General features: G+C 38.5%; 1 protein-coding gene across 1 annotated transcript in view; it reads left to right on the top strand.

Moving 5' to 3' along the window:
* The window catches only part of DPYD (dihydropyrimidine dehydrogenase), a 361,699-nt gene that overhangs the window by 182,152 nt on the left and 161,083 nt on the right, over window positions 1–18,464 (top strand). The window contains 3 exon segments of the mRNA XM_075759993.1: window positions 1,435–1,529; window positions 1,531–1,620; window positions 8,964–9,179. Coding sequence (XP_075616108.1) covers window positions 1,435–1,529; window positions 1,531–1,620; window positions 8,964–9,179 — 401 coding nt within the window.

Raw genomic sequence — 18,464 nt, 5'->3', positions numbered from 1 at the left:
CTGTAGACAAAGCTATATAAAACCCCCTCATTTTGATATATGCCATCAACATTTGCTAAAAATATTTATTGAAAACGTGATTCTCTTCATGAAGCTACTTTTGAAGTATCTTTGCAATCATAATAATATAATTTTAAAATGCATAATAAAATCATGTTAATATAGAGCAAAAATATTCATTCTGAGCTTTTGTGTTCATTTAATGCCATTTGTATAATGTCATGCAGTATAAAAAATGATTTATTTCTTTTCACATCTGCATTATTTTTATGGACAGTAATAGTTCATGTGCAGAATGCCTATATATACTGCTTACTAACATGAAAAGAATGAAGGTGTCCTGATGCATGCTCTAAAAAAACCATCAGAAATTGCAGTGAAAAAGATACAAAATATATTGTCTGCATGTAAGCATTTCATTTTGATTGTGTTTTTATGGTTTTATTCTTAACATAGGTAACAAGTTTCAAAGTGAGCCTTTCTTTCAGGATGTTCTGAGTTTAAATATTAACTCAGGATGGTTTTGACTTTATTGAAATATATCATTTTCTGAATTAAATTTCTTTAAAACCAACACACTTTGTCAACGCCAAAGCTTTGATAGCATAACATTTCCTGGTGGGAAAATGTTCCATCTGAAACTTTTCGGTCAGGTTTAATAATGACCTGTCAAAAAGTAGCAGAGTATCATTTCTGTTGTGAGGGTTAATAAATGTGGGAAATAAATTCTGGAGATCTAAATGAATTTTTAGAAATTTTATCAGAAACATTTTGTTTGTTGTTTTAACTGTCAAAAATTGTATGCTGCATATTAAGTTGCACAAAAGAGTATATAGTAAGTTATTCAGGAGAAAAGCACGTTGATGTGGTAAGTAACGTACAAAGCTATGGGTAGAGGGAAAGGGAGAAAATTTATTTTTCCTTTGTTAATAGTGTTCATTAATAGGATTCTCAGAAGTGCTGGACTTTTTCCCTGGGAGATGAATGATGCCAGTGAGAATGACTTTGTGAATCCCAGGTTCTGCGATATGCAGTGCGTTCTCGGGGAGTGACCAGAAGACCGTTAACACCAAGTATCGCCTGAGCCTGCGTCCAGTCAGTCGCTGCTTGTGACGCCTGTGCAGGTTTATTTTGCACGCGGGTCTGGCTTTGCAGGCACATGGGAACTGGTTACTTCTCTGATACTATCAAACTGCTCTTCCATACAACGTATGCTATTTTTCTGTCTGAATCCTGTTAGTAATTACATACTTCCACTAGCTCAACAGAAACATTTATGTATATAATAGGACTTGTCATTTCTGCTGTAAATTTACATTTAAGTGAAAGAACTTGGAAGTGCTTTTTTGATTGTTATCAGCATATATTTAACAGATTTTAGCAACAGTTTTTTCTTTCTTCTATTAACATATTTGTCGTTCACTTTAATTACAGTCAAGGAGGCCATGGCACCTATCAAGTTTAACAGATGGGGTCTTCCTGAAGTAGATCCAGAAACTATGCAAACAAGTGAGCCCTGGGTTTTTGCCAGGGGGCGACATTGGTGGTCTTGCTAACACTACAGTGAATCAGTAAACCGATGGAAAACAAGCCTCCTGGTACATGCACAGATACATACAGGTGATTATTTTTTTTTAAAAAAAGTATTTTTCTCTTTACCGTTTCTGTCTGCTTTTAGATACTTTAAAAAATAATTTCATGTGATTTAGATTAAGTACGCGCGTTTTGAGAAACGTACCTAGATTGCCTGGTGATTTGAACCTACACAGTCATTCAACTTGGAGCACGTACTGAGTTTGGATAGTTGAACTCAGCTTTCTTACATTATCTTAACACTAAAATCCAAGCAATGTTTTCTTGGCCCAAGCTCTGAATTCTGCTCAAGAGTAGCAAGCCTCCCTGCACAATACACAGTGCAAGTAGAAGTTCTGATTGGGTAATTAGGAAAAAAAAGTGAACCCATTGATTTTAAAAAGTAAAATCTCTCAGTAGTGCATAAAGTAAAAATTAAATACTGCCAACGTTTTTACCTATGGAAGACATTTGTAGCTTACTAACAGTTTACAGAGCACTCAGATTATCTACACTGGAATCAAAGTTTGGTCTGATGAGGCTGATAAACTGGCCACAAGAGCCAACAAAAAACAAACATTGAATGCACAAAGGAAAATAATGCAAAGGAGAATTTACCCAAGAAATGCAAGTTTAAGGGCTACAGACTTGAAAAAAACTGGTAACTGCATATTCCCTTCGGGTGCTCCTTGCATGTTGCTGACTGAACATCTCTGCCCTAATTTTTCTAGTAAAAGAAAGAGCACAAAGTCTAGAGGACTTGCAGAGGAACCTTCAGAGACAGGAGAGACAGCCTGTGTGTGGAGAAACAGCTGACAAAGAGTGTGTTTATAGTGCAAGGAAACTTTTTTAGAAACATGATACATGATTCATTCTCCCCACAAAAAGAGATTTGAACAACTGAAGTTGGGACTGTAACAGCTCGATGTCTTTCCTCCCCCATCCATCTGCTCAAAGCCTCTCTGATTGCATGTTTGTGCAATTGCATGCTGTTGGGGTCTGATTTCACTTCCTAAAAATACTTCAACTGAAAGCTTGTTGTTAGTATCTGTGCATATTTTTTCTCACTTGTTCTAAGCACTGTTTGTGTCCTGCCCTTCTTAGACCCTATGAAAATGCTGAGTGTGAAACATCTTTAATCCCTGACCTGCTTGCTTGATTTCTCAGTGCGCAGTGAATTTGAGTAACTCTGATGGGGGGGAGAGAGGTATCTCCTCCTCTTTGTCTCCTTCCTCTTTAACCTCTAGAAATACACACATCATTTCAAACCCCTCCTTTATCATGTTGCTTCCTCCTCAAAGCTTGCTTCCCCCCCCCCCCCCCCGGAATGTATTTAATACTTTGGAAAAAATCTGAATAGTCATGGCTTGAGAATTAGAATTTTAAATCAACCAGGCTTGTGATATTAGAGCCTTTCCGTTACCCTTTGCAGGTTTCAAGGCAGCTTATTCGACCTTACAGTCTCACCAGGAAGCTAATGGGAAAGCCTTACAGCAATCTTCACAGGAAAGTTTCCAAATGTCAAGTGTCACCTTTCCAGCTGTTAGATGAATAGGTTGCCCAAGGGCATTTATTTGGATGTGCAGCCTTTGTAAAATCTGGTTGCTGTGGTGCAGAGTGCTGTAATTTGGCAATTTACTTCACCAGTGTTTGGGTGTGGTAGAAACTTTAGTGACTGGTGGAGAGTTTGTTTGTTGAAGTTGTTTAGAGAAGGATTGTGTTGCCCTGATGTTTATAGGGGTAGGTGTGTGCTCGCGTTCAATTCACAGCCCTGTATTCTGGACACTTCCAATTTCGAGTGAAAAACACCCTTACACAGTACCTTATTTTCTCTCTGCTGTGACATCCCAAGGCAAGCAACCTTCCTGCAATCTGCGTGTCTGAATCGACTACACATGATATTTTAAAGACGTATATTGATACCATCTCTCCATTTGCACTTACAGGAATAGGGTGCCATTTCCAAAATCACCAACTATCTCAGCACCAGGATCTATAAATAATGCAGTCAGTCTTTAGCAAAATAAAACTCTTCCATAGGATCTCTCGACCAGCCCAAAACCATGTCAAAAACTGAAACTCAAACCCACCATCCTGACTACTTGCAGAATGCGCTGTTTGAACGGCACGCTGCTTGTATCCCAACCTACTCCAGGCAAAAGGCTAAGCAAACAGATGGGCCTGATATGTGCCCCGAAACTCCAATCATTGCAAGCTCTGGCACATGGTCAAGTGAAGCATGAGATCCAGACTCAAAGACTCTCCAGCAGAAATGCCTTATGTTCCAAACTGGGAGTTATTTACAGAAGCTTCTTGGCTGCTCTTATGCTGGAAACTTTCCATCATTAGTTGCCTAAATATCTCCTGCCTCTTAACATATTCCTCCCACTAAATGAAGCATAGGTTCATCTCAGAAATTGTTGCCTGCAGCTGTCAGGTTAGTTTCTATAAACATGACCAGTCAAAGCCCAACTAAGGATAGTTGTAGTAGAACCTGTTAGAAAATAGTCTGTCTTCCTAGTACCGTTCTTTGCAATTCATTAGAGAGCCAAACAGAATCAGCCCAATTCATGCAACATTTTTTCAGGGTTCAACCTTTTTGTTATTCCATGAATGACATAAAAATTTCTGTAAAATAATCTTGGTGATTTATTGAGTTTGGGGATTGTAATGGCTCTCATTTTTGTTGAACAGTGACTTTATGATCTTGTGCAGAACCAATATAGGCTGCTCTTCTGTGCCTCAGTTACTGTTCATTTCTTTTTGATCAGTGAATGGGATTTAATAATATAATAGTTATATTCAGGGTAACTCACAATTATTGCAGGACTAACTTCAAATGTTCTATGCCTGCCTTGAGAGCAAAGACAGCTCTCGTATCGCGATTCTTCCAGTATTTTCTTCCTGGACCACTGCACCAGCCTTAATGCCTCACTCCTGCTCTATTCATACACTTACCTGTGGAGTGTTTTCCCATACATGGCAGTCAAGCCACCATCATCTTCATACTAAAATCCCTCTTAAAAAGTGACTTTTCCTCTCTGGTTCACAAAAAGTTTTCTTTATTTAAATCTATTTTTCTTTACTGTAATCTCCCCCAGTGTGGACAGTTTCTTTTATATTTTTCCTAGACTGAAATGTACATGATACACTTAAAGAATAGAGTACTGGATCCCAACTGATATAAATTGCACTTCACTAAGAAGCTATTCAATATGAATTTTGAGCACATCACTGTGTTATTTTTGCACCAGTATTGTATGTTTGCTGTTTTTTCTTTATCTGTGCTGTCAAAAATATACGGGCTTTGTATCTGAAGAGTATAGTTGTTGATTCTTTTCTGAAGGTTGGACCATTCTCATATATTCTCGAGCATGCATGAATGTACATTATTTCATAATCAATACCAGACATGGGTGGTTCCCAGGAAGCTTGTCTTTGAAGCCATTAGTTATGTTGTCTGCTTCTTTTCAGGATAACCAAAGGGAAAACTGAATGTCCCTTTGTTTAGCTGGAACAATATATGAAACACCAGCATGGAGACAAGTAACAAAGCACCATTTGCAAATAGGTGGACTAAATGCAAGGGCAGGAAACCCGGTATTTTAGTTGCATACCACTGAGTGAGCAATATGTCTGTTCCAGAAACAGAAAGCTAGGAAGGAGCTTAGAAAATCTCTGTCCAACTCAACAGAGCCCTGAGCAAGCTGCTCTAGTTGACCCTGCTTTGAGCCAAGGGTGTTGGACTAGATGGTCCCCAGGCATCCCTTCCAACCACAACTGTTCTGAGATTGTATGAAATAACATAAACATGTCTAACAAAACTTAAACATACTTAACAGAGTTAAATAATGGATAATCGGGGAGAGGGTAGAAGAAACACATGCAAGGGAGAGAGATATGTTTTCAGATCAGACTCAAAAATAGAGAAGTCAGGAGTGAGATGAAGGTAGTCAGGAAAACTCTTCCAGGCACTAGGATTTGTAGAGAAGGGTCTCTGAAAAATAACAGTAATACAAACGACTCACTTTCTCAGTCTTTGTTAAAGGCCTGAAAATGGAGTTAGACCATATTGCTGAGGTTAAGAATTTTCTCCACCTGAAGAAAATGAATGTCACAAATTGTATCAGGTCTAAAGCTGAGTCCCCGGCTCTCAGCCCTGCGCTACAGACTGTGCTGCTTTTGCCCCTCGGCACATCCGTGTTAGGTAGGGCTGCTGCATGCAACGTGCTGGGGATTTTCATCACCCTCTTCCAGTATCCAAAAAATTGCTGTGACTGGAACAATAAGTACCTGCAATATTGTTAGCTCAGCCGATTGGCATCAAATTAGAGGAAGAATGGGCCACGCTTTTGTCTTCTATTTTTAAAAATCAAGGGAAGAGTTATTATAAATAAAGTCTTGCCTGCAGGCTTGCTTTTCCTATTTGTTTGTGCAATGTCAGGGAAATCCTTCATTATAAAGATGGTTTTGCTTTCAGGAAGCTATAAAACATTTAGTTTGCCAAAAGTTTTGTTTTGTGGAAAACAACACATAAGGGCTTAGTGAATTTATTTCTTTTATAAGCATTGTGCTGAAAGGAAAAAACCGCAAAAATAAATAGAGCAAAACAGGGAAGTGGTAGGAAGGAGGGAGATAAATCTGTGAGGATGTATAGCCAGTGGCTGCTGAACCTTCAGCTGCATCATGTCCCTCTGTGTTTTTAAAGACTTGGTTTATTCCATTTAAACCTTTTTTTCTCCTCCCCCGCCACCTCCACCGGGGTCCACCCCATCATTAACAAACCAGTAGGCACATCTTGCTGTGCCTGAGTGTGTCTGGATGGAATTGTTTGTGGTTTTGCTCTTTGTGAGGGAAGTTTGGCAGGAAGAATAGGCCTGTTTGCATATGGTTTGGGAAGTGGTTTATGACCAGTTTGCATGATGGCATGCAGGAGGCAAGGTCTATTTTTGCATGGGTGTATTCAACCACCTGGTTCAAAAGTGCTTCATTGCTCTGGTGGATTTTATTTTTTTTGTCTTGTATAGGATTTATTTTCTGTTTTATTACAGAAAGCTCATTTGGGGTCCCTAGTCAAGAATCGCTTTCAAGCAATGCTCATTTTGGGTGAGAACAACTTTGAGATTAAATTGTCCTGCTTGGGGAAAGAAAACAGTACAATGTAACTTAAGCTGCATATTAAGCACTTAATCTGTCTCCCTATCTGTCTATAGCAATCAATATTTACAGTTATACAAGCAACGAATAGTTCATGAGCAATCCACAGACTGAAATATATTCACAGAGAACATTTGAACAATTCTGGATAGCAAATGAATTAACAAATAACTGCTTTCAAAATGGAAAATTAGGTTTATTACTCACATGTGCACATAGAGTGGAACTGGCCAAAAACCTTTCCATAATCTATCTTTGCTGTCATTCTTACAGAATCAAAATCAGAGAGTTCAGCGTAAGGGTTCAGTGTATCAGGGTTGATTTCAGCAGATTTCTCTGCTTCCAAATATGTAGGAGACAAAAAGTGCTAACGTTTTTAAAATGTTTCTAAGTTCAATTGTGTGATCCGGGAAGTTCTCTTTGGCATTGCAAACGACATTTTGCAGTTGACATTTTGGTTAAGAAAGACTAAAAAAGAGTTGAAGGGGATGAAATCAAACCCAAAATAATCAAAATACAATACTTTGATTTGTCAGTTAACAAAAGCTTTTTTGAGATGTAGAGTGCTGGGCGGTTTGGTCTTCTAAGAACTCAGATTCTTCTGGTGTAAGCAACGAGCCCTGTGGTGCGCGACACACAGGAAGCGGTGAGCACTCAGGAGGGAGGAAATGAGGGATGTCTGGCTTTATTTTACAAAGTGTGGCTGCATTGGCTGCTAGGGAGAGGTCGTGATACTGAAGGGAGTTTGGTCCCAAGTGTTAGGGATCTTTAAAGGTTAGCTTTTCTCAAAATGTCCACCATTAGGGATGTATTCAGGTTTGCATCATGCCGGCTAGTACAGTTCCACTATTTTCGGTGCTTTTTAAGTCATCAGAAAATTTGGGCCCCAAATGTATAGTCTCTGTCCAAGGAATAAAAGATCTGGGGTCAGAATCTGAGACACGCACCCAGGCAGTCCCACAACAAAACAGACGTGTGAACTCGCAGGCTTTGAACCAGCCTAGGAAACAAAAGGCACTAAACCAAACAAAATCCCCATCATCTCATCCATGCTTATTAGTTTTCATAGGTAAAAGTGGGCTCAATAAGTTCCTTTAAAAAAAACCCCAAAACAACAACAACAACAAAATAAACCCACAACCCAAAAGCAGCAATTTCTAAGTGGCTGAGGTTTTTACTTTCTGTTACAGAAAATCTTCCCCACACCTCGAGTAGTGGTTCTTTTTGTCCTACTGAAGAAATCTTTCTTTTAAGGATAGAATAAACTGCTGTGATCTTATGGTGGGACTTATTAGGAACACAGCCTGAGTAGGGCTTCTCTGTGTTAGAAATTCCTGCTTTGCTTCTTTGTGATTTTATTGAGTCAACCATCTGAGTGAGCCAAGATTTTAATTCTACCTACCATAGCCTGATTAGGATGCTGTTCAGTATCTGCACATGGAAAAAGATTTTCTCACTACAGTTTTTACAGTATTAGATGCAACATTTACATTGAAAGCTTTTCACTGACTCACCAGAGAAAAGGCTGTCTTTAAAACAAAAGTGACTGTGGTGTGTCAGCTGTAATGTGTACGATCTTCTTTGATCCCAAATCGGAGTCTAATTTTTGTCACCCTTAAAGTATTAATACAATTAAATATTAAAACAATAATAGCTTTGCATATATTGATATGTATCCCATTGCACAGGCTAGGTAAAATCTTAAAAGGGGGGGGGCGGGGAAAGGTGCAGGAGTTCAAAATACTTAGTTAAGGCCAAGTGATCCTGCACATGGGTGCCTTCCCTCATTTTTCACAAGTCCCTACATTTTTATAGATTGATACTTGGAAAGGGTCTGTCTGTGCATACCCTGGGTTGTTTGGGTTTTTGGGTGGGGTGGTTTTTTTCAATCTCAATGTTGCTGGCTGCTGTAGGGAACAGAACTGGCTGTTTGGAATGGCTGAACAAACCTTTGGACTGAACCAGGCTAGCAGTACAGGATGGAGAATAACTGTTTCATTAATATATTCTTCAGTTATATCCAGCATGGCATAATATTCCAGCATGAATGCTATTTGGACAGAAGTGTTACACATGCAAGTGTTTGCATGTTTTGTTGATTTGCAAGTCTGAACACAGAATACTTAAACTTTGGGTTATTATATATGAATTATTCCCTTCTTAGGGCTAATAATAAATTCTATGAAAAATGAATCAGCAAAAAATTCTATGGTTGGTTTGTTTGTTTTTTACAGTCTTTACATGGTGTTGCAGTTTCTACTGTTCCAAAACTACCACTCTTCTACACTCCTATCGATTTAGTAGACATCAGTGTAGAAATGGCTGGACTGAAGTTTCCAAACCCTTTTGGCCTTGCCAGTGCAACCCCTACTACTAGTTCTTCAATGATTCGAAGAGCTTTTGAAACTGGATGGGGCTTTGCTGTCACTAAAACCTTCTCCCTGGATAAGGTAAGGAAATTTTTTAAGATATATTTAACATGTAACCATTTCTTTGTATATTTGAAAAATATGAATCTTTTGGGAATGGCACTATTAAATGAAAATAACAGGGAAGGGTATCAGTACATCATTGTGTAGGTCAACTAGTCTAGGAGGTTTCAGCTTTATCATGCAACTCATGGAAGGCAGCTTCTGTGCCAAGGACTGCCAAGATGAGCCATTGAAATGGAGTTGCAGTTGCACTGTGGTAATGTGTGTGTAAGCTTGAGGCTGAGTGGGTAGTGGAAGAGAAAGATGGAGGCAACATACAACAAGTCTATGGAGGGAAGAGCAGTTGTGCTGAAGGTTTGTACTACAGTGACATAAACCTTCAGTAACATGTAGTGGAAGAGGAAGGAGTTAGAATTAAGTCTTGAAGGCTATGGCTCAATGTGGTACCTAACATAAAGCACTTTGTGTAGTTTTAAAGTGAGTAATTGCTGGTGTGACCTGAGAATGGCATTCAGGATGAGTTTCCTGTTACAATCAAAATGGCAAAGCGAGACTGAGCAAGAAGTTCCAACAGTGAGAGAAAACAACAGTTTTGATAAATGTATTGCAGAGAAAACAAACAAGATTTGGGCTGGAATGTAAATATAGTTTGACTTGTGGAGGGAGGAAGAGGATCAAAGGTAAATCCTTGGGCAAAGGCCTGAGTAACACTGTGCATAATGGTAATGTGTTGTCAACCAGTGACAAACAGCAGCATGGGCTGAAGAGAGCTTTTGAGATGAATTTGGAAACAAGGGGCTTTTATTCTTGGTTCAGAGATGGGATGTAAAAGCATAGTAATGGATGGAGACCTTAGCAGGAGAGAAAAGGTGGATTTTTTTTACTCTGCCACCTCTACATGGGTAAGTACCATAAGTGAGTTAACTATAAAGGGTGGCCCTCTAATATGAGGAAGGTCTAAGGAGAAAGTGCTGTATTACTACAGCATACTGTAAAATGTGTCACACTGGCTTCCGCTGTCACACCTTAAGTCGCCCTAAGGAAGTGAGTGTTCCTCTGGATTGCGAGATTCCAATCTACTTCACAGGGTTTCGTATTAAAATACTTTTTAGGACATAAATGTCATTCAAATATGTTTACAACTGACTTATGTGTATAACATACCACCAGCTGTAATTATTCAGTGCTTAGGCTAAAGGCAACTCATAGCAAGTGCTGAGATTTATTTATTTATCAGCTTTATTGCTGGTATGCTCACAGTCCTGCCAGACTGCACGTTGATTACTGTGTATCTTGAGCTAAACAGAGGCTGGCTGAGTTCCAGCTTGGGTGGGAGTTCAGGAGGAAAGACATGCATGTTGTAGGAAGTGATGTTGGTACTCCACTAAGCAGCAGACTCTGAGTCATTTCTCAAATGGCGACTGCAAAGTGTTCCACTGGGTGCCATGCTCTGGGGGTGTGATTCCGCTGGAGATCTTACAAGTGAGAGGATTGCTAAAAGCAAGTATCTTAAGTGGTTATAAAATACAATACTTTTTTTTTAAATTGATGCAATAAGAATCAAAATATTGCAGGTAGTATTTGTTTTAAAGATAAAAGGTTCAGAAAAGTGCTTTGGATGAATTCTAGTCCAGTGATTGTTATTTCTAGCTAAACTTTATAAGAAAGTTCAGTAAGAGGCAGTTGTCTTTCTCTGGTGCCGAAACTCTTGAATCATATATTTCTGCGTGCAGTAGGACTGTGTCCCACCCAAGTACTGCCTAGTTTTTCTACTATTGTATTCTTCCCAGTACTGCATTTCCTACAGGTGTTAAGCCTTGATATTTGTGATGTGATTTGAGATGCTTGGCTGTGAGGTGCTGCAGAAATAAAATTGCTTTTATTTCTAATAGCAGCATGGTAATTAATGCTACAAAAATAAATATTTCAAATGGGAAGGAAAGCTCAATGAGGTACAGCAGTTCTTACGTGAACAATGAGTACTACACAAAGACTGCTCTTCTTAATGCTAGAGCAAGGAGTTGGTAGAGAGTTTGGAATAATACAGGTTGGCATAATGTGCTAATTTTTTTTTTTAAACTTAGCTTCTGATTATGTAGCTGTAAATCTTGTGCAGTGTTCAGCAGGCAGCAGAACGCTCTCTTGGGCTGCGGTACCTATGGAAGCAGAGATTTCAGAATGAGCTGTCCTGCCCAGCTAGTCAGGGCTAACTGCGTAGCAGGACCAGGCACAAAGATTTCCTGGTCTTAACCTGCAGGGTCAGTGAGAGGAGGCAGAGCTGCTCCCCAGACAGTACAGTTCCCGAGAGTGGAACACCTTCTGGGAGGAGGGGAGCTCGCTAGACAGTTTTTGGCAGCTGAAGCTCCTCCACTTGAGCCTTGATTGTATGCCACACAAGCAGGATTCTGTATTCATCCCTCTTGTCTCCTCATTTTATCTGTTCTGGTTAGGTTTAACTTGTGGGCTTCCTTCTTATTCGCAATGGTTAAAGGCCAAGCATAAACTAGCTGTGTGGCAACGGGGAGCTTAACAGCAGGAGAAATGGTCCCTTTTCCAGAGCCGATTACTGCATTCACCATCTGTCACTGACAGGGAAACTGGTGACTTCCCCGTTGACCATGGGCATCCTTTGGCACTTCAGGAAAAGTGACTGATGCAGGCTAGATTTGAGTGGCGTATAGCTAGCGAAAACATATACAGCCTAACCACAGATTTCTGTGCATTAACTACTGTGTGATGGAATAAGATCAGAGGAAAAAGCGGGATAAATCTTGGAAGGAGGTCCAAGGACAGAGATAAAAAGGACTCGGAGTGGAGAGCTGTGATTCTCATAAGACAGAAAATTAATTTCATATGAAGTTCTCCTTTTCCCTCTTTCACTACCTAGCACAGAAAACTCTTCTAAAATGCTAGGCTAGGGATCCCTGCAGCCCGCGTGGGGCCATACGTTCTTGTATAGGGGAACTGTTGGATAGCAATGCTGCAATTCTAGTCCCTGGACCGTAACTTACTCCCCCCCCCGTCTTCCCAACCCTCATCTGTCTTGGCCTCACCTTGAAAGCATCACATGTTGCCACAGAGGGAGTTAGCACAGCGCTAGCTGATTTGTGCCGTGCTGACTCCCTTTTCAAACACCCACGGGCTTTGCTGCAGAGTTGCCTTCATGACAACCTGTGCAGCGTTTTCCGCTTGTAGGGTGAGTGATTCAGCAAAAGTATGTTCTTGCATACTACTGTACGATTACTGAAACATTAAAAAAGCTAACAGGAGAGAGAGAGCTGAAATACCTTCAGAGTATTTATACCTTTAAGTATACTGCACTCTAAATACTTTAGAAGGTGCTAGATATGATAGCGTAATGCAAATATTAATTGTAGGGTACTGTACCTGTATGTGTCTCTAGGTATCTGTAGAGAGGGATAGTGCCTTGCAGAATTGTATTTACCAAATTAAACATCTTTGCACAGCTACTTTAGTATCAAGTAGATTTGATTTCTTCCGGAAATGAGAATAACTGCTTTTAAAAGGGACTGTCACTAGGAAAGACAAATGGTAGCCGAATAAAAATGCTCCTTCGCACACCTTTTCCTACATTCACGTCTTCCTGTTTTGACTGCAGGATCAATAGCTCATTGCTCTGTTGGTTCCAATAGTATTTCTGTCTTATTCAGATAACTCTGTGCCGCAACATATTATTTCTAAATTCTGTTGGCAAGCTATTGATGGGAAATGGGGGAGCTGCATATCATAGAGTCCACAATAAATGAATACCAATTATTACCTCTTTTAGAGCTTAGATGAACAGAAAACTATCCACAGAATGAGAGATACTGCATTAATTAAACAAATAACTCTGAGTGGGAGTTTTTTAGTAGAAGTGTTATACTGAACTGGTTTATTTACTTACCATTTATTAGTGAGGATTGTTTAGTACACAAAATTTGCATTAAAACCTGTAATCAAAAAGTTTACATAAACATAGTATCAAAATAAGTCAGAGGTTATATGAAGTGTGCACATCTCTATACCGTATCCATTGCCACAGTGAGAAGTTTATAGTAGAAATTGGGGTTTTAATCAACTGAATTCAGGCTTTGTTGTTCTCTCACTGCATTGTATAGGCTGCTTCAAGGAAAAAAACTGGGACAGCAGAAATGTTTGCTTTGATTTTTGGATGCTTCCTTCACTTCTGAAATTTAATTCTGATTAATCAGATACATCTGTCTTTATTCAGTTGTGACATGCATTGATTTGTGATGCCGTCGCTTTCAATAATGTGGAAACAGTTGCCTTTATTATGCGAAGCGGCAGAAATCAACATGCAGACTAACTTAATTTTTAATCTTTAATATTTTTTTTTCATTATATATGGAGTAAGTTGCATGGATGATTTTAAAAACAAAGCTACAATTAAAACTAGATTAAATTTAGAACTAAGCCATAGTGGAGAAAACTTTCTAGTCATAATATATGTTTATACAATTAGCTGATGTAGATTTTACAATATATTTTCAGAACCATTTCTAAATTAAAACCATTGCTGGTGGAGAATTAATTAATTTACCGAGGATATATCACATTTCTATGTGCCGTTATTACAATATACATATTCAGGCTCCAACTAGTTCTCTCTGTACATTTGCACTGTGCGCACTTCGCTTCATAATTGAAGGTGGTAAAAAATCATGGTACACTGACGCATTGTTTTCCATAACATTAGTATTTCACAGAAGTGAATCTGTATTACAAAATGTATATTTTTGTATGATACTACAGCGTAGTAATTTAGATTAAACTAGTTATAATTTATGGTGCCAAGCCAAAAAGCTATTTAGAGATGCATTAAAATGCAGAACCATGACATTTGAAATTCTGATGTTCTTAATATGACAAAGGTTATTCTATGGAGTTTTGCTATAATATGAAATATTAATATTTCACAATACAGTTTTGATGAAGTACAATTTGCCTAGCTTGCATATGATAAAGAAATTAAATGCTTACCAAGGGAGTTCAGTGAGAATTAGAGCCCTGCCTGAACATCTGCTTGAAATGTTATTATCCTGTCCTACTGACAGCATCGCTCCCTCATTGTTTTTCAAGATTGACAGCTGAATATTGTACTGATTTCTGCAGCAAATATGTTTAGGTGAACTTTGTTTCGTTTTTTAGGAATTTAGAACATGCTTTTGATTTCCACCCTATAATTTTTTTTTATACTCTTGACATTTGTAGATGCCAGATTGAGGTCTAGTATGCTGTAGCAAAGATAGACCATTGACTTGCAACGAAATGCCAGTTGATATCTCAGTAAACAGAAATATTACTATTCTTTATTGTGTGGTCTGTATGAAAGCTGTATGGGCTTTCTTTGGGGAGACAAATGATCAGATTGTTAATGTCAAATATAAAAAGGACTCTTTGCCTTTCTACTAAATAACATCAGACAACTTTTATTAACTACATTTTTTGAACAGAAAACTGGGCACTGTACAGAATTCCTTAGCATACAAAGCTCTGTGAGTTGAATTATTTTTTTGGTTTTACAAATGTTAAAATGATTATTATTGGTCTTAATATTCTTATGAGTTATTTATGGACCTTATTTTGTTCCATATTTCTGAAAGATTTTAATAGGAAATACCAGTTTCATTGTTCCCCAATTTTTACACTTCTTTTAGTTCACTGCATAAAATTAGCGAAGTTTAACAGGGGAGGTAAATGAGTATGCTAGGGAAATGCGGTAGAATGTAATTATTATTTTTTAAAATGCGGTAGCTATGACATTGTATTTTACTTGAATATTTTTATACAGAAAACGTGTTCTTTGGCTACAAAAAAGGAACAAATCATTCTGTGAATCTGAGTAAGTGGCAGGAAAACAGATTTTCTTCCTTTTTCCTCAAGAAAAAGTATTTCTCTGAGCTGTTCAACTTAAGGGCCAGATCTCATCTCTATATAGTTTTACCCTATCCCTGACCCAGTATAAAGAAGCCTGGAGGCTCTATTTAAATGCTAATAACTTTAATAGTTTCAAAATTGCTGTCAGAGGAACTGGAGAGGACTCTGACCGTTCGTTCTTCTCAATCCCTACACCTGGGGTTGCAGGGGCTTGGCACATCTGCACCTGGAGGAATCCCAGTCTGGAGAGATGTAGCACAGTTTGAACACCACAGTGAAAGCAGAGAGGCTGAAGAGTCCAGGGCTGAGAGCTTTAACCAAGTCACTATTGATAAGCCAAGTCCCTTCCTACCAGAGCTGAAGCCTGCACCAAGTAGACATACATCTTAAATGGTTGCAGGCGTGCCTCTTGACACCACCGAATTTTCAAGTGAGGTAGTTTGGACCATTTTAATAATCTGTTCTTACCATTAGTAAGCCTGGTTATTTTGGACAATTAATACTTTGAATGTTGAAGATAATGAACTGCATTTTTATAGCAAGAGTCTGTAAAAAACCTCTCTCTGTCTTTGTGATTGTATTTATTACTTCAGAAATGAAAAACATTTTACAAGTTCATGATAAAAATTAAACCTCCAGGCAAATGTTTACTCTTGCTGTAGCATTAAATATCGCAGAAATGCTGCATCTCTTCTGCCACGAGAAAGACAGCACAGAGTCTCTCATGGAGAAGTCTGCTATCTCAAGGCATGGGGCACAATGTGACAACTCATCAGTGGAAGGCAAAGAGGGATCTATCACGCAGGGGTGTGAGCATTGAGTTAGTAGATCTCATCTGTGCTAGAGACAGATTTTTACAAACAGAGGATCAGCAAGTTGCTTTCTATATTTTCTCTTTTCCTTCCATTCACCTTCATGGAGCAGACTAAGCTCAGCTGTAACTTTTATGTCTTATGCTTCTTGAGCTCATTTCGTAAGTTCCATAGAGTCTTTAAGGCTGCAATGGCAAATCTTCCTCAAAGCCGTACACGAAGCTGGCCATCACAGGTAAAACTAGATATATGTGCAAAACTGGTTCTTGGTAGGCTACAAGTTCCTCAGTTACGTAGTTGTCTAAGGATTCTTTTTCTGATCATCTTTGTGGTTTTTTACACAATATTTAGAGGTCGTTTCTTTTTCATGTCTCTCTCTTCTGGAGCCAATGGTTTAAAACAGTAGAGCAACAGTGTGCTGACATATACAAAGTGTAAATTTGATCATGAACCTTGAGCTTGAATATTTTAGGCAACTTTTATATAAAAGACTTGTAAACCAGTCTTTTAGGTAGTCTTTAATCTGAAAACTGTTGCATATTTTAATGAAACTCATTGTGCACTTAGAGTGGCATAAATGAGAAGCAGTTCCAGTGAAAGAAGAGTGTAGAGATTGCAATACTGAGTATTTTGCTACATAAGCCTTTCTATAAAAAGTAGGAGTGCTCATTCCTGTCCAGCGTAATGTGTGGTGTTCTGGAAGTGACCAGTACTTAAGAGAAGATGTGCTTTCTATTCATAGGGCAACTATTAGCCAATCAGTCAAACAAAATGCATGCCAATTTTACAGTTGCTAAAAATCTGAGCAGTATTTCTTTTTATGTGGAAGGAGCTGCTTTGCTCTTTACTACCTTTGCTTTATTTACCTCATCCTTCTGAAAATATCTGCAAATATTTAACAAAAGAGAGACAAAGAGCACCCATGCATGATTTTCCAGAACTACTGAGAATCTGCAGCTCCTGATGGCTGTATCTGAAGTACTCAACATTTTGTAATATTACATCCTGAATAAACAGGACTCTCAAAAGCAAATATGTAACGTACTTGTGTAAAATATCATTCAGGTATCGTTTTCTGTAGTTGTTTTGTATGACCTTGGAAGGTTGGTAATCTTGGCAATACTTCAAATAATTTTGTGTCAGAAAGGAATTCAGCTAAAAAGGCAGTTTCAATGTAAACTAGAAATTGTTGAGTAGAATTCTGAAATTTAGAGTTTTCACACTTAAGTTTCATTCTTAGTTCAGATTTGTTGCAGACTCTGTTTAGTATTTTGCTTTCTTCAAAACAACCGATTGCATATAACTTTCCGAAGTGGCATTAATGTATTTAATAATTTATTAGAAAAAAATTGTAGTATATTTTTCTTAATAGTTATATGTAAAGAACACCTATCCAAGACAATCACAGCAAAAGGCCATATTTAACATTTTTTTACTTCTCTTAGCATAAATGACAAACTTCCCCATTTTTTCAAATTGTCATGATGCACTTTAATAGATAACCACAGACTTTCAGGGAAAAAATGAATTATTTATTTTGCCATTCTAGAATTAAGAAGTTTCCCTCCTGTCAAGTTATTAACTTCCCCCCTCCCCACTTGATTAAATGCACATGTCAGAGTTTGGGGTTTTTTCCTTCAATTCCACGTTTTAATTATAAGACAATCCAGAATACAGTCCAGACTTCAGTAGGTCTAGTGAGATACTGAAGTGGAATAAAGGAAAGGTGATCTACATTCAGAACCCATATGTGACATAGATAGCCGTGGTCAAATGTTGGCTTCTGCAAGAGTCCAGGTGTCGCTTTGGGACCCCACCTCTGCGCACTAACGTTATCAGGCTGCAAACGTATTGGGGAAGACGTGCTTCCAGCACCGTGCCTTCTCCCCTGGGCACCAGCTGGTTGTTTCTTGCTTCAGCCGTGCACGTTAAATGGCAGCCCTGCTGTCGGATGAGCGCTTTTCCCCATCTCTGCCAAGAAAAACCTAAGAAAGACGAAGCATCTCATGCAACAGCTATTGCCCAAAGATTCCTGGTTGGACCCTTGCCACGTGTTTGCAGAAATGTGGTCCCAAATTGACTCTACATGGACGCTCTGAAATCAGTGTCAAGCACGTATGTGATGGTGTATAGCTTGTGTTAAAAAGTTTGCAGGTGTAAGCTGAAATGATATAACTAGCTCTAAACTGGCATATACTTCTGCACACGGGTTTACAGGGGTTTAGCTTAATCATTTTTCAAAGGATTTTTGGTTATACCAATGTAGCTTTTATGTGAAGGCAACATGCTTCTCCTCAATGCTCAACTTATCTCAGGTCCTGAGTTCCCACTTGGTAAATGAAACTGGTAGGGCTGTGTTTAATATCTGATTTGCCCACACAAGAAGTCAAGAAAGCAAAGAGCTGATTTTGGAATCTCATAGTGATATAATTGCATTTACTCCTGACTGACGTTGTTGCAAAAGCAGAATGAAGTCCCATATGTTTAAAAAACCTGATAGGTTCTTATGTTAAAATACCTATTACGAATGCAAATATGTAGGCAAGTGTATTCTAAATAACATTTCTTATCGGTATTTGAGATTTAAAAT

Source organism: Balearica regulorum, chromosome 8 (genome assembly GCF_011004875.1).
Source record: "Balearica regulorum gibbericeps isolate bBalReg1 chromosome 8, bBalReg1.pri, whole genome shotgun sequence".
Lineage (NCBI taxonomy): Eukaryota > Metazoa > Chordata > Aves > Gruiformes > Gruidae > Balearica > Balearica regulorum.
The sequence above is the reverse complement of the archived record's forward strand: the minus strand, read 5'-3'. Positions and strand labels throughout refer to the sequence as shown.